Consider the following 16,248-nt stretch of genomic DNA (forward strand, 5'->3'; position numbering starts at 1 on the left):
GGACCCTTAGACTTGACCAGACCCTAGCCCAGGCCCCCAGCAGACCCATACACCAGACCGAGCCCCACAACCATCACAGCGCCTCAAACCCCAACTCACGCGTGGATGACTTCCCACGACTTCTTGGTGTTCCAGATTCGGCTCCAATCCTTACCAGACCCTCTACCACCATCTAGACCCACTCCCTAATCTAACCATACACCGCAGTAATAAGCCAGAGGGATCCGCCGAAGGTTCAAATTAAGAAAGCCAAGAAATCCGACAGTTCATGCACATAAATTTTAGAAAACCTTTCCCACTTGTTTTGATCTTAATTTTTGCATATAACCAATTATTTCATGCATAATTCGACAATCACAATAATATGGATTTGAATGGTGGAAAAAAATGGTTGAAAAAATGCATTTGCGTTAAAAACGTTCGAATCGTTGATAATTGTCGCGGGGAAGTCGGTGGGCGATCAGAGCGACGTTTTCGGCTATTTTTCTTGCGTAAAAATTGCGTGAGACAATAGTGCTTTAAGGTAGGGAGGATCAGTGATGGGTAGAGTCAAGGAAAAGTGCAAAAATCCAAACTCCAAAGCTTGAAGACTAACGGTTGTTGTGTTTACTCTGTGTGTGTGTTACGTGAATTGTGTGCGTGAGTTTTTTTTTTTTTTTTTTTGTGATTAGCTTATGTTAGTTTAGGGTTAAATAATCTCTAATAAATAGTTTAAGCATGAGTTAGGTAATTGAATTAACCCACAACTTTTATTTAAAATTTAAAAATTTAATGATCAAGATAACTCCAATTCAAAAGATTAATATTTCTATTTTCAAAAATAGCATTTTTTTAAAAAAATCTTAAATTCCATTTAAGTACTAATTAAATAAATTAATTAAGGCATACAAATCATTATAAAATATTTCACAACAATTTCAAGGATTAAATCCTTAATTTTCCAAAATTTACATTTTAAACAGTTAAAATATTTTAAATCGTCTAATAACTAAATTCTACTTCTAAAATACTAAAGTTCATAATCATTTAAAATAAATATTTTCTTGGCATAATATAACTTTTAATCTTAGCACCTTAGTCATCTCTGATCTTCTTTCCCTGGTATGACATCGAATATTCACCTGAAAAGCTAAAACTTGCGAAAACATTTTAAATTGCTTAAAATAAACATGTAAACCTTTAAAAATCATCTAAATAAAATAAATTAGAAAATTTAAAGTTTTTCATGCATGCGGTCTACGTGGATGAATTTTTCGGACGTGACAACTCCTCCCCCGTTAAATAGAATTTCGTCCTCGAAATTTGTCTAGTCGTGACTGTCGAAAAGCTTAGGCTCCCTCATTCACTTCATACTTAATTCTAATCGTCTTAAATTTTGCACTCTATCACACTTTCGCTACGTGCTCCGATATAACATCTCTCATTTTGTGTATTTATACCCAATTTTTTTGACCTTAGGGAACTCAAAAATTTAGCTAGATCTACATCCTTTACCAATTAAAAATCCTAGGTTACCTTAAGTAATCCTGATCGTATGATGTAATTTCTCCAAAAATATAATCCTATTGTCAAACCCAAATTTTGATTCTTAATCATCATATAGTATCCATAATTGTAAAGCACCTTAATGACTAGTACTTGCTAAAACCTCAATCGTGCATCTGCCCAAAGATATTATCCTTACCACCATCATTAATATATATTTGTTTTCTTAGATCCCAAGTAAACCAAGTGCTTAAACAATTCAAGCCTACCGAGTCACCACTTCACATTATGATTCAGTTCTAAATCCCACCGTAACATCGAACACTTATATGTAACCTCGGAACTCAAGCTTATGTCCAATGTCTTCACACCAACAAAATCTTTATACCTTAGTGAAGAAAACTTTTATCCACCTTCCAATATAATTTTTAGTCTTAGTACCGTACAAATGCAGAACTTATTGTGCTACTTTTTCTTCAATGCTAGTCTATGTTTTGGTGACTTATTTCGCGTAAGGTAGTTGTCTAAGTGTTATCCCCAAAAGGTAGAGTAACTTCCTTATTCCATAAATGTCATTCCTTGACTTACTGAAGTTAGGATCATTCAAGGTCGTACATATCCCCATTTGAGTGTTTAGCATTCCTAAAATCCAAACTTAGTATCCCCAAGGTAAATCATTGACCCAAAATAATCTTTCTAAAATTCTAAAACCCAAAATGCAGACTCCCTAAACTTTCCAATTTGATAACAATTATTGAACCCAAAGATATTTGTATCTTACAAATAAAGCAAAAATATTAATATTGTTGATCAAATCTTATTTTCAATATTTATATCCTTTGTTCTCCGGGACATATATTTATAATACATATAATACAATTGTAATTCTCTATGCTCCAATATGATAACCACAAATTATTAATTCGACGAATTTTACTTTCTCATCAAAATTTCTACTAGCCTTATTTCTCGTTCCTCCTAGGACATCCTCATTACTTCTACGAAGAACTCGTCTATGAGGCATCTCTGTACCCAACGCCCAAATCATGTAACCCACATGTATTTAACATTTTAAAAATTAACATGCATCTAATCTCCTATAACATGTATCATAAAAACATTTAAAGAATTTTAAAAAATAAAATATAAAGCACTAAAAACTCACAAACTTGAGGCTTGACTTCTTGAACTTCTCGGAGTGAAAGTACACACTCTTTGGGGATCCTTCGCTCTGATACCAACTGAAACATCCCTCGCTTTTAACTTTAAAATTCTACTACATTTTTCTTAAACATAAACTTCGAAAATCACCATTCGACTAAATTAACATTCTTATTAATCAAAATAACTTAACATTTCCATAAATCACCTAATTTAACAATTTAAATCTCAAGTGTATAAAAAAAATCCCTACATCATTAATTATCAAAATTTAAATTCAACCTTTAACATTAACCACCGTAAAGAGACTCATCCTAGGACCCTTAGACGCGCACCAGACCCTAGCCCCAGGCCCCAGCCGACCCATACACCAGACCGCGCCTCACAACCATCACAGCGCCTCAAACCCCAACTCACGTGTGGATGACTTCCCACGACTTCTCGGTGTTCCAGATTCGGTTCCAGTCCTTACCAGACCTTCTACCACCATCTAGACCCACTCCCTAATCTAACCATACACCGCAGCAATAAGCTAGAGGGATCCGCCGAAGGTTCAAATCTTGAAAGCCAAGAAACCCGACAGTTCATGCACACAAATTTCATAAAACTTTTCCCAATTGTTTGATCTTAATTTTTGCATGTAACCAATAATTTCATGCATAATTCGACAATCACAATAATATGGATTTTAATAGTGCAAAAAGAATGGTTGAAAACGTGCATTTACGTTAAAAACGCTCGAATCGTCGATAATCGTCGTGGGGAAGTCGGTGGGCGATCGGAGCGACGTTTGCGGCTATTTTTCTTGCGTAAAATTGTGTGAGACAATAGCTCTTTAAGGTGGGGAGGATCGATGATGGGTGGAGTCAAGGAAAAGTGCAAAATCCAAACTCCAAAGCTTGAAGACTCACGGCTGTTGTGTTTACTATGTGTGTGTGCGTTACGTGAATTGTGTGTGTGAGTCTTTTTTTTTTTGATTAGCTTAGGTTATTTTAGGGTTAAATAATCTTTTATAAATAGTTTAAGCATGAGTTAGGTAATTGAATTAACCCACATCATGATCAAGATAACTCCAATTTAAAAGATTAATATTTCTATTTTCAAAAATGTCATTTTCTAAAAAAATATTAAATTTCTTTTAAATACTAAATAAATAAATAAATTAAGAAATAAAAATCATTATAAAATATTTCACAACAATTTCAAGGATTAAATCCTTAATTGTCCAAAATTTACCTTTTAAACGCTTAAAATATTTTAAATCGTCTAATAATTAAATTCAACTTTTAAAATGCTAAAGTTCATTAATAATTTAAAATAAATAATTTCTTGGCTTAATATAACTTTTAATCTTAGCACCTTAGTCGTCTCGATCCTCTTTCCCTGGTCTGACATCGAATATTCGCATGAAAAGTTAAAACTTATGAAAACGTTTTAAATTGCTTAAAATAAACATGTAAACCTTTAAAAATCATCTAAAGAAAATAAATTAGCAAATTTAAAGTTTTTCATACATGTGGTCTACGTGGATGAATTTTTCAGTGTACAATATATTTTAAACATGTTTCAAGTCAAATCAGCCACCTAAAACAAGGATAAACGTCGCTTAAACTTGAGACTAACATCTATGATGTAAACGCCATGTTTCATTGGTAAGGGTACAGAGATGTCTATTTATACAGATGAGTGATCATCTGATGATGCACTAAACTGTCCAAGTGATTATCACTTATCGAGTGTATTAATCCGCATTTATGGCTGTATATCATTAGTCATTTGACCCAAGATAACGTAGAGGCTTTACGTAATAGCGTGCACTGTGATCCATTTGCCAACTCCATTGAGGGTTATCAGGTGGCGAGGTTGGGTGCAATTTCAAAACACATAGGAGAAAATGAGTTATAGTCAGTGATTCACTCTTTGCCTGCAGGGTAAAGATATCATATATGATCTGTGAGTTACTGGTGCAAGGAATCTTTAGCCAGAGTAAGACATGTGCATTTTGAAAAAGTGTTTCCTCAGATGCACATACCATGTCACTATTATTACTCAAAGATACATCGCATCATTATCGAATTCATATGCAACTCTCTATATGCCAATGGTTGCAGATTCGATTGGGATATATGAGTTGAAGGGACCGTACTGTATGCTAACCATAACTTAAGATTCTTGCAGGCACTGTAAACGATACCTAAGGGATCATGGGGCGATGCAACTAGATGCTCTTACCATTATCCGATGGATGCAATCAAAAATAATTTCTGACATTTTAAATCAAGATATTGATGAAAAGAATGGGGTCAATTAGGCTAAGTCCGAATAAAAATAAATATTATTTTGAAACACATGAATATGTAAACTCACAGCTAGCTGTATCCCTGAACTATTAATGGTCATTACAAGTATCGGATTCTAGGTTTCCATTGAGATAATCAAATTTCAAAAAGTTTAACTGGCACTTGTATTTTGATGGAGATCTAACAGAATCTATATACCTATAAAAGTATGTATAATTGACATTTTTTTTCGATTGTGCATTGATAAAAATACCTTTCGTGCAAACTTGAACAAAATAAAACTTATTATTATTGTAATGTAAAGATAAAAATAATAGGATATAAATGCTTCATCATTACTAATAATTAATTGAAATTTAGAGTCTTATTGTAATGTATGTATATACCTATAAATCTATATCTATCTATATTTATATACCTATAAAAATATGGATGATGTGCAAAGTTTTTGCATTGTGATTTTACTACATGGCCCAAAAACTATGCATTATTTCTATTAATTGCATGGGCATTGGTGGAAAAATATATAAAATTTAGGGACAAATTTGGGATTCGACAATAAAAAATATATTAGAGAAACAATATTTTATTCATACATAATTCTTACAAAAAATATTAAAAGAATAGATTTTTAAAAAAAATTGATTTTTCATTAAAAATATTTAAAAAAATATATTTAACTATTATACTTATAAAAGTGTAAAAAGAATAACAAGATTTTCATTGCAAATTTTCTATTATTCCCATAAATTGTATGTTGTTAGAATAATTGCATGAAAATTTTCTAAACAATCATTAAATACATGATGATCATAATAGTGTTTTTATTTTTTAATAGAAAATTTCAACATAAGAAACTTTGAAAATAATGTTACATAAAAATTGAATAGATATTTGATAATAAAAATACATTAGAGAAATAACATTTTCTTGATACATAATTCTTAGAAAAAATATTAAGAGAATAGATTTTTTTAAATTAAAAAAAAATCCTTAAGAATATTAAAAGAATATATATTTAAATATTATACTTATAAAATGTAAAAAGAATAACAAATTTTTTCATTGTAAATTTTCTACTATCCCCTTAAATTATGTGTTGTTAGATTAATTGCATGGAAATTTTCCACACAATTTATGAGAAATCTATGCATTAAAAATGAATATATGTTTGATAATAAAAATATTTTTTTATCTATATACCTACAAAAGTATAGATCATTGGCCATGTTTTCCAATTATCAGAAGATAAAAATGACTTCGTCATCAATACAAATCCAAAGATTCAATAAAGATATATTTGTAAATTTTTAATTGTTGTAAGTGTAAAAATGAAATATCAAAATTTTTTATTTATTCCACCTAATATAGAATTCATTAGTAGCCTAATTATTCCACATAATATATAATTAATATTCTAACAAATGCTAATGAATTATCACTACAATTACATTGATTGTAATAATTTATATAACTTCAAGAATAAAATGTAACTCCTATATTAATTTTCTCAAATAATCCATATTTATACTAACTTTAAATATTTCATCCTTTTAATTTTCTTTCTACATGTTATTTTATGATTTTAATGCAATTTTGTAATTATATTTTAGTGTAGTTTCTAACTAAGTAATAAATTATAGTATCACAAGAAGATAAAAGAAAAAAATAATTATATATGCAATAGTACAATAACATGATAAATATATAATAATATGAAATTTAATACTAATATATTTTATGATTTTTTAACTAAGAATTTAAAGTAAACAATTTAATAAATTATTGAGTAGAATTTATATCAATAATTATTAATCTGATAGAAAAATTAAGAGAGTTAGTTATAATAAGAAACATAAATATTTTAGTAGCACTTTTTTTAAGAAAAATAGTGACGTATGAGTGTTTTTCTCCGAACATCCATAAAATTCTTGTGTTTTTACTTTTCAGAAGTTTTTACATTTCAAATTATATTTTGTTGTTTAGATTGCCAACCGGTTGAAAATATCATTAGAAATATTGAACTGTCTTCCACACTTTTCACGTGGTTCATATTTCTAACCGTTTGAGAAAATCTTTCAACCACCTAAAAATGATTGAAAACAAATTTTAAAAGCAAATATTTTTTAAAGAGTTTATTCATCCTGATCTAAACTCTTTCCTGATCCCAACAATATACAATCACTAAACACATACAAATATATGTGTGTGTATATATATATATATATATATGTATATATATAAAATTCGTAATTGATGGCTTAATGAAAAATATTAATTATATTCTTTTTAAAAAAGTATTCATTAACTAATGTATATGAAAATTAATTTATCTATGATATATAATTCTAAAGCAAAATGTAAAAAAGTTCTGTAGGAGATTAAATAATATTTAAATTGAATATTATATGTTATATTTTATTATCAATATTAATATTTCATTAGTTTTGATAATATTTTGATGAGTTGGTCACAAATATTTTACATTGATAATTATTTGTCCTTAGTGTACTTCATTATATAAATTATGATTTATGCATTTATAAAATCTATAATTTGATTGATTTTTAGGTTATTATACATTATACGTGGTGTTTAGATATATATTTTTTCAAAATTTGTTTCAGTTCAATTTGTTCTATATATTATGCTAATTATAATTTATTATATAACATAAAATCAACGACTTGAATTTTAATTTGAGAAACAATTTTGAAAGTAAGGTATATAAGTTCTTAATTAATTTATTCGTCTAGTATGACAAAAGACTAAACCAATATAAATAAAAAATTGTATCATTTTTTTTTAAAATCAAATTTTAATTTTTATTAAATATTTAATATTTACGTGCATCGCACGTACTTCTTGCTAGCATTTCTAAAAGAGTTTATAAGTTGATTATATAGGATCAAAGAAATAAAAGTTATCTTAAATTTTAATTGAGTAAGAAGAGCGGAACAACCTATTTTGGTGAATAAGTTCACAAAACTAAGAGCTGTCAAAAATGGATTAGGGAAAATTTTGATTTTCGAAATTTTCAATTTTCATTATATAAACAAGATTTATATCCTTGATACATCGACAATGTTAGATCGTCGATCAGAGTTATAATGAGTTCACAATTATTTATTTAGTTAATTTGAAATTTATTAATTAAATAATAGTCTTAGTAATAGTGAGTGCTCATATGTACAAAATTCTCATTAAATATTCTATATGGGTCTATAATTAATTAACTAATAAGTTAATTAAAGAAACTAATAACATTTATTTAATTTTGATTAATATGTCGATGCATATATTAATTGTTTATATGTAGATGTATTGATATATGTATACATATAATTTATATGAAGATATAAAGATGTGTATAAGATAAATATAAGATGGATTATCTAAAGTTAATTAATACATGATATAATGATAATATGAGAATTTTAATTAATGAAATCCAAGAGTCCTAATGATTGTAGGATTAAGAATCTTAATAACATAGAACTTGTGTATTTTAATAAATATGTTATCAAATGTTGTAAAAATTAATACATAATATAACACAAAATACACAACAAAATCTCTCTTCCTCTCTCAATACAACTCTCGGCCACCTCAAGTTTCTCACCAAAAATTTCGGTCGTGTTCTTTCTTAAGCCGAGCTCAGTTGATGTCGCACTGACTTCGGATTTTTGAAATTCGGGTGTCCTATTCCCAATGCAGAAATTTTTTGTGTTTTCTAATGCAATCCAAACAAAAAACATAGTCTCTGATCGTGGACTTAATTTGACGATAAAATGAGGGAGATCCGTTTGAAGTGATATACAAGAAAAATTATCTCCATTTAAAATCCGGAATAGTTTGATGTTCAGCATTATATACGTGAAAATAATAATTATAAACATCATATGGAAGTTTAAGTTCAGACAACACCCAAGGAAAGTTTCGAGCATCAAAACTAAAATTTTAAATTTATTCTACGGTTTGGGCACGAGAAAACGATACTCAAATAATTATATCTTAGCTGACGAATCCTTAAATATTTGTCCAACGAATAATGCCACACGACAAGCCACATTTCCGATTAGAATGAAAAATAAAACCAAAGCTCAATTATTTGGATACAATTTTCGTTCGTGTACCAGCATCGATGGTTCCGATTTCAATAGAAGATGGAACAAAAGACATGACTTTCTAGTGAATTACGAGGCATTCTTCATGACGTCATTGATTGAAATATCGAAGACAAGAAACCAAGAAAATTACTATTATTGTTCGTAATACTTACAAATATATTATATCAAAGTGGATGTCCTCAATAATTGGGTGTTGTACGGTTTGGTCGACCCTACCCCTGCGGGCACTGCCTGCAAGGATCGATCCAACGGCTCAGATTTTTTCGAGCCAATTTTTTTTTTTTTTTTACAGGGAGGTGGGCCCGGATCACTCATGTGGAGTGATCCGGGCCGTTCATTACCCGTGCAGGCAGTGCCTGCAAGGGTAGGTTGAAACAAACCGTGTTGTACTGCCTGCACGGGTAGGTTGAAACAAACCGTGTTCTACGTGCTTTCTCCCGGATAATGCGTGTTTCTCTCTCCTTATTGATTCACGACACTGACATTTATAGTGTCCATCACTAATTTTCCTATCAATCGAACAGGAAAAAAAATTATGTATTACATTTATGGGTAAATATTTCATGTCACAAAATTATTTGAAATTGATCTGGTAAATGTTGTTCTATAATTTTCTCCTAAAACAATTCGCAACTACTCTTCAAGGAAAACAAATCACCATCAACGTGCAGGCCATGCATTCTCACACAATTGTGTCATATCCGTCCAAGAAAACATCCTACATAACTTCGGTTTCATCGGCAAGTCAAATATAGCTCAAAGAAAAATTGAGGACACTATATATAAATGCCAGTGTCTTAAATTGCTAAAAAAATGTTTTACCTCCAATTAATATATATATATATATATATACCGTGAGTATACAAAATTAATGTTTGGAATACTTTTATAAGTATAACTAAAATTATACAATAATTTTTATAATATAAAAAATTTATGATTAAGATAAAATATCACGAGTTAATAACAAAATTTTTATATTGTAAATATAATTATATGCTATATTCTTTATCATTATTATATTGTTTATTATACATCATCGGATCTTTTTTTTGTTTTACCCGAAGATTTTCTTGATTTTTTTATACGCTGAATGATTAATAATTACTTTATTAATGGACGATCCTTAAAAAAAAAAACATAATGTCATTTTAAACCGCGTGATTATCTCACCGGGACGGAGCTTGTTGGAGTGGAGCTGCATCCACGAGCTAGCGATCAACAATGGCTGATGATCGGAAGCTACACATCGTGATGTTCCCATGGCTGGCTTTTGGGCACATCATTCCGTTCTTGGAGCTCTCCGAAGCGATCGCTGGAAAGGGTCACAAAATCTCCTTCATTTCTACCCCACGAAATATCGATCGCCTCCCGAAACTCCGTCCGAACGTAGCGTCTTCCATAACTTTTGTCAAAATCCCATTACCCCTAGTTGAAGGACTCCCGGAGAACGCAGAGGCCACCATGGATATCGGAAATGAAGAGGTTGACTTTCTGAAAAAAGCTTACGACTTGATGGAGCCTGCTGTGGCTCGGTTTCTGACGAATTCCCTGGCGGACGCCGTTGTTTACGATTTTTCTGCTCATTGGCTGCCTCCGATTGCGATCGATCTTGGTATTTCGCGAGTCATGTTTTGGATTTTCCAAGCTTGGGTTTTGGCTTGGTTGGGGAAAGCCGAGGGTTTTATAAATGGGTTCGAGGGCAGAAGGAGGCCAGAAGACTTCATGTTTGCTCCAGAATGGGTCACATTTCATACCAAAGTGGCCTGGAAATACCACGAAGCCAAAGAAATCCTTAGTTTAAGCGAACCCAACGGTTCGGGCTTCGCCGATGGGTATCGGGCGGGCGTTGCGTTGTTGAAATCTGATGCAATAATAATGCGACACTGCAATGAGTTTGACACCGAGTGGTTCAATCTGCTGCCTAATCTTTATCCACAAGAAGTGATCCCAATCGGATTCTTGCCACCCCATGTACAAGAAACCAAGGAAGATGATTCCGAAACGTCGTGGATTTCAATCAAGGAGTGGCTCGATAAACAAACCAAAGGCTCTGTTCTGTACATTGCATTTGGAACAGAAGTAACGCCGAATCAAGATCAACTCGACGAACTAGCACACGGGCTCGAACTATCTCAAGTTCCTTTCCTTTGGGTTTTCCGAAGGCCGGCGTTTTCAAGGAGGGACAAGATACACCTACCCGAGGGATTCGAGGAGAGAGTAAAGGGACGAGGGGTTGTTTGGATAGATTGGGCACCACAGGTGAAGATACTTAAGCATGATTCGGTTGGTGCATTCTTGACTCACTGTGGAACCACTTCGACTTTCGAGGCGCTCATGTACGGCATACCCCTGGTTATGCTACCATTGTTGGGGGATCTGTGGATGAACGCTAGGATTTTAGAGGAAAAGCAGATAGGTATGGAAATACAACGTAACGACGAAGACGGATCGTTCACGAGAGATTCGGTAGCGCAGTGTATAAGAATGGTGATGGTTGAAGATGTTGGGCAGAAATTTAGGGACAAAGCTAAGGAAGCAAGTGCTGTTCTTGGTGAGCGAGAGATACATGATGGATACCTAGACAAATTCATGGAGTATCTTCTCAGGCATAAAAGTTGAAATACTTTGTTGCATGTGTTGTAGTCTTTCTAAAAACTAGTCGTATGAAATGAAATAAATAAGTATTTATTGTGTGTTAATTTTTATAAATTTAAGATCGTTCAAATAATGAAATATAAACCATAAAAATAAGAAATCTAAATTGATGGATGTATGAATTAAAATCCCATGGATGAGAAACTTCGGGTTTTCGATTTTATTTCTTCAGTAAAGGCAACGAATTTGTGGAAGAAGAAATCAATCTTAAAGTATAGCATTCTAATTCTTTTTTTTAGGATTTAAGTATGACATTTCTACAAACATTTATTTTGCGAGTGGTTCCTTTCAATGTCCTAGATAAATGTGGAGGGAACTTGCTACCAGCAATAACACACAAAAAAAAGAAAAAAACGATTTAAACCAAGAAATCAGCAAATGAATAAGTAAAATAAATGAAATGGAACGAGGATTTTTATGGATGTTAGGAGATTCAAGCTCCTATATCATTCGTTCTTCCACTTAGGAAGAATTTTACAAATAGATTTTAGTTTTATAACTGTTTATAGCAATCTAATTCAACTTTACGACTTATCAACAATCTTAGTTGAAAATCATAGTTTAACATTCACCAACGGTTGAGACAACAATTCTCACAACCATTACAACATAAATATATAGAAAAAATGAATCATCAAATTCAAATTGTCGAGCAACCCCTCAAACGGTTTTGACAAAAACAATTGAGTAATTGACAGAAGTCCTAGATGATCCTTTATGATCTGATATATGTTCTTTGAAACGAGGGCTACTGAGCAGTAGCTGATATGAGTATGAAGAATGCACATAAATTTTTCAGAGAATGCAAGCTTGAAATATTGCTTCGAATGTCTGTCAAATTTTTTGTGTCGCGTGAAGCTTTTCTTGGAATCCTCTATTTATAATGCTCTTTGCATCTTCCCGTTCAATGTTCGATTGTAGCTCATTAATGCAAAATGCCACACCCCGAGACCGAGGCGTCGGTGACATCCGACATTGTTTATCAATTTACATGAAAACAATTAAGCCTCGTAGCAAATAGCCAAACACCAGTCTTTTTCATAAATAAATATTGTCTTTACAATGACAACAAAATGAAAATTACATCAGAATTGCGGAAGAGAAATAAATACAAAGTCTTGAGTCCAGATCTTTCGGTGTGATCATCAGCCCCAGAATGTCTCATGTTCTTCCTCGTTCAATTGTTCTTCATTCTTATCTGGGGAGGGATGTAAGGGGTAAGTTCTTTGGGAAACACTCAGCAAGTGGGGGCCGATCGATTACCACAAATACATATAAAGATAATTTTAAAACATCTTTTAATAGACTTTCACAATTTATCATATCAAACATTAATCGAATCAGACTCTAAGGGTGAAACAGAACTTATCAGCACAATTCAGAACAGATCAGATCAGAACAAACGGAACACTGTTATTCATCTTGTCCTCCATGGTCAAATTATCCCCCATATGTTAGTCCTCTAAGGGGTGAGGCCAAAACACAGTTTTATACCAACTGATGGGGGCCATAACACAGTTTTATACCCACTGATGGGGGCCATAACAGAATTTACAATCGTCGTTCCATATCCAACTCGAATCATAACAGTGTATTACAAAATCAGATTCATCAAACAGTACTTATCAGAATTATGAGAAGATTCAGCAGATTCAAAGAACGTCGAGACCAGAAGAACATATCGTACATCGATCGAGATTTTTATAATACATAATATAGCATTTTTCGAAAATGATTTGACACACATCCAAGCATGTCATACTTATACAAATTTTAAGTTACAAAGAAATACATAGCCAAAACCCACTTACAGAGTTCGAAGGTGTAGTTTTCGAAATTTCCAAGTCCGGACGTATAACTCCCGTTGAATCTCGGTCTGACGGTGACCGAAACCTTGCAGTATTTTGCCTAGATTTATGAAGCAAATCAAGCAGCACTTCGACATATCTTCTGATCACTCGGACTGAACGAAGCTTTCTCCCTTTTCTTCTTGCCTTAGACGCCGAAATGGAGAGGAGAAGAGAGAAGAGGGACAAATTTTTGTGATGATTTTGGGTGTGGGCTCTTCAACATACAATGGTATATTTATAGGTGAGATTTTGCCCTTTGAACTTCCTCATGGCCAACCCCTTGCAATCCAAGCAAACATTAATTGTATTCATTCTTTCATCCAAGCACACCAAGAGTCACTTTGGTATATCAAGGGTCATCTCTTTCATAATAAATTTATCCAAACATACAAAAAGTCACTTTGGTATATTCAAGGGACATTTCATGCATAATGAATTTGTCAAATCCCTTTGATTGTATTCGCAAATTTCGGGTTTTCACATCACACCCTCCTTATTGAAAGTTTCGTCATCGAAACTTGGTTCAGCTCGACCGTTTGAAGAGATGAGGATATTGTGTGCGCATCTTCTCTTCTAGTTCCCAGGTTGCTTCCCGTTCAGTATGATTCGACCACTGTATTTTGACACATGGAATGGTCCGGTGTCTCAACACTTGATCTTTTGTGTCCACTATTCGAATAGGGACTTCTTCATACTTCAGCTCCTCATTCAGATTTCCTTCGATTAGTAGCGGTGCAACTTTAAGAATGTGACTTGGATCTGAGACATACTTCCTTAGCTATGAGATGTGGAAGACGTTGTGAATCATTGGCATGCTTGGTGGTAAAGCCAACGATAGGCTAGGTTTCCCACTTTGCCAGTATTTCGAAGGGTCTGACATACCTTGGATTTAGCTTTCTATATTTGTTGAATCGAATCACTCCTTTCATAGGGAAAACATTAACATAATATTTCTCACCGAAGGTCTTCGCTTTAAATCAGCCCAGCTCATTTGTCGATATTGAGCTGCCTTGAGTTTTTCCTTGATAATAGTTACTTTATCAACAATTACTTGAACTGTTCAGTTACCATGATATCTTTCTCTCCGATTTCAATGCTTCCACGATAATTATTGTTATCGGCAAATTCAATCAAAGGGGGGTGTTTACTTCAATTTCCTCCGAAGTCTATGACACATGCCCTAAGAATATCTTCAAGAGCATGTATTTTTATTCTCAATTTGTCCATCACTTTGGGATTGATTATCCGTGCTGAGAGTGATCTTGGTACACATGGCTTCCTGAAAACAATTTCCAAAATCGGGAAGAACTTTGGGTTTCTATTGGACAAAATTCTTGCCGTAACACTATGTAGTCCTTTTGGCTTAGCGCATCAGCTATCTTGTTAGCCTTATATCAAAATCTTTCAATAGTTTGATCCATCGTCTTTTCCTCATGTTTAATTCCTTTTGTGTGAACGGTATTTGAGGCTTTGATGATCGACAAATATCTTACATTTGGTACCAATGAATTTGATTCAATGGATCTTTGGCACCAATACAGTTGTGGCTAATTCAATATCATGTGTTGGATAATTTTGCTCACATTTTTTTAATTTTCTTGATGCATAGGCAATTACTTGTCCCTTCTTGAATGAGAACACATCACAATCCTCTTTTAATGCATCATTGTAAATTGTGAAATTCATGCCTTATTCGGGAAGTACTAATAATGGCGTAGAAGCGAGTTTATTTTTCAAGATCTAAAACTCTTCTCACATTCTTCAATGTAATTGAATTTAGAGTTCTTCTGAGTGAGCTTGGTGAGCGGAAGAAAATTCTTCAACACAGTTTCTTAATAGCCAACTAATCCCAGAAAGCTTCGAATTTCTATTCCATTTTTCGGTCAAGGCCAGTCCATGATTGTCTCCACCTTCTTGTGACCCACTAATATGCCCATTTCGGAGATTATATGACCCAGGAATGTGACGTTTTTTAGTCAAAAATTCACATTTCTTACATTTAGTATATAGTTATTTTTCTCTGAGCATCTGCAGAGTAAGACGAAGATCTTCCTTGCGGTCTTCCTCACCTGTTGAATGTGTAAGAATGTCATTACCACAAACTTGTCGAGGAATTTCTTAACACTTTATTCACGAGATCTATGAATGCTGTTGGAGCATTGGTCAGACCAAAAGGTAATATCATGAACTCATAGTGTCCATACCGTGTTTTGAAAGCTGTTTTAGGAATATCATCTGCCTTCACCTTTAGTTGTCGTAGCCTGACCTTAGATTGAGCTTCGAAAATATCTTAGCTCCTTTTAACTGATTGAAAAGGTCATCTATTCTTGAAAGATGACATTTTTTCTTGATCTTATTGAGTTCTTTGTAGATCGGACACTATTTTGTACCTTCACCATTCTTCTGTACCAATTAGACTGAAGCTACCTAAGGAGAGGCACTTGGTCTGATTCGTTTTTGTCTAACAAATCTTGGAATTGATCTTTTAGCTCGTTGAGTTCAATTGAATAAGTCATTCGCAAGGGTTCCTTAGATATTGGTGCAACACGAGCTATCAAGTTACTTTCGAATTCTACTTCACGGTCTTAGATAATTCAAAGTAACGCTTCCGGAGCTCTTGTACCACATGAATATTTTATATCTTGAGCTCAATTCCTTCTTTTG

The 16,248-nt window shown here is 32.8% G+C and overlaps 1 protein-coding gene across 1 annotated transcript; it reads left to right on the top strand.

The window, feature by feature from the left end:
- The first annotated feature begins 10,208 nt into the window (after positions 1 to 10,208).
- On the top strand, positions 10,209 to 11,778 carry LOC142553935 (UDP-glycosyltransferase 91C1-like). Its single transcript, XM_075664494.1, has one exon. The coding sequence runs from the start codon at positions 10,301 to 10,303 to the stop codon at positions 11,696 to 11,698; it is 1,398 nt and encodes a 465-aa protein (XP_075520609.1). The 5' UTR covers positions 10,209 to 10,300; the 3' UTR covers positions 11,699 to 11,778.
- Positions 11,779 to 16,248: the final 4,470 nt, after the last annotated feature.

Source organism: Primulina tabacum, chromosome 8, assembly GCF_025594145.1.
Source record: "Primulina tabacum isolate GXHZ01 chromosome 8, ASM2559414v2, whole genome shotgun sequence".
Lineage (NCBI taxonomy): Eukaryota > Viridiplantae > Streptophyta > Magnoliopsida > Lamiales > Gesneriaceae > Primulina > Primulina tabacum.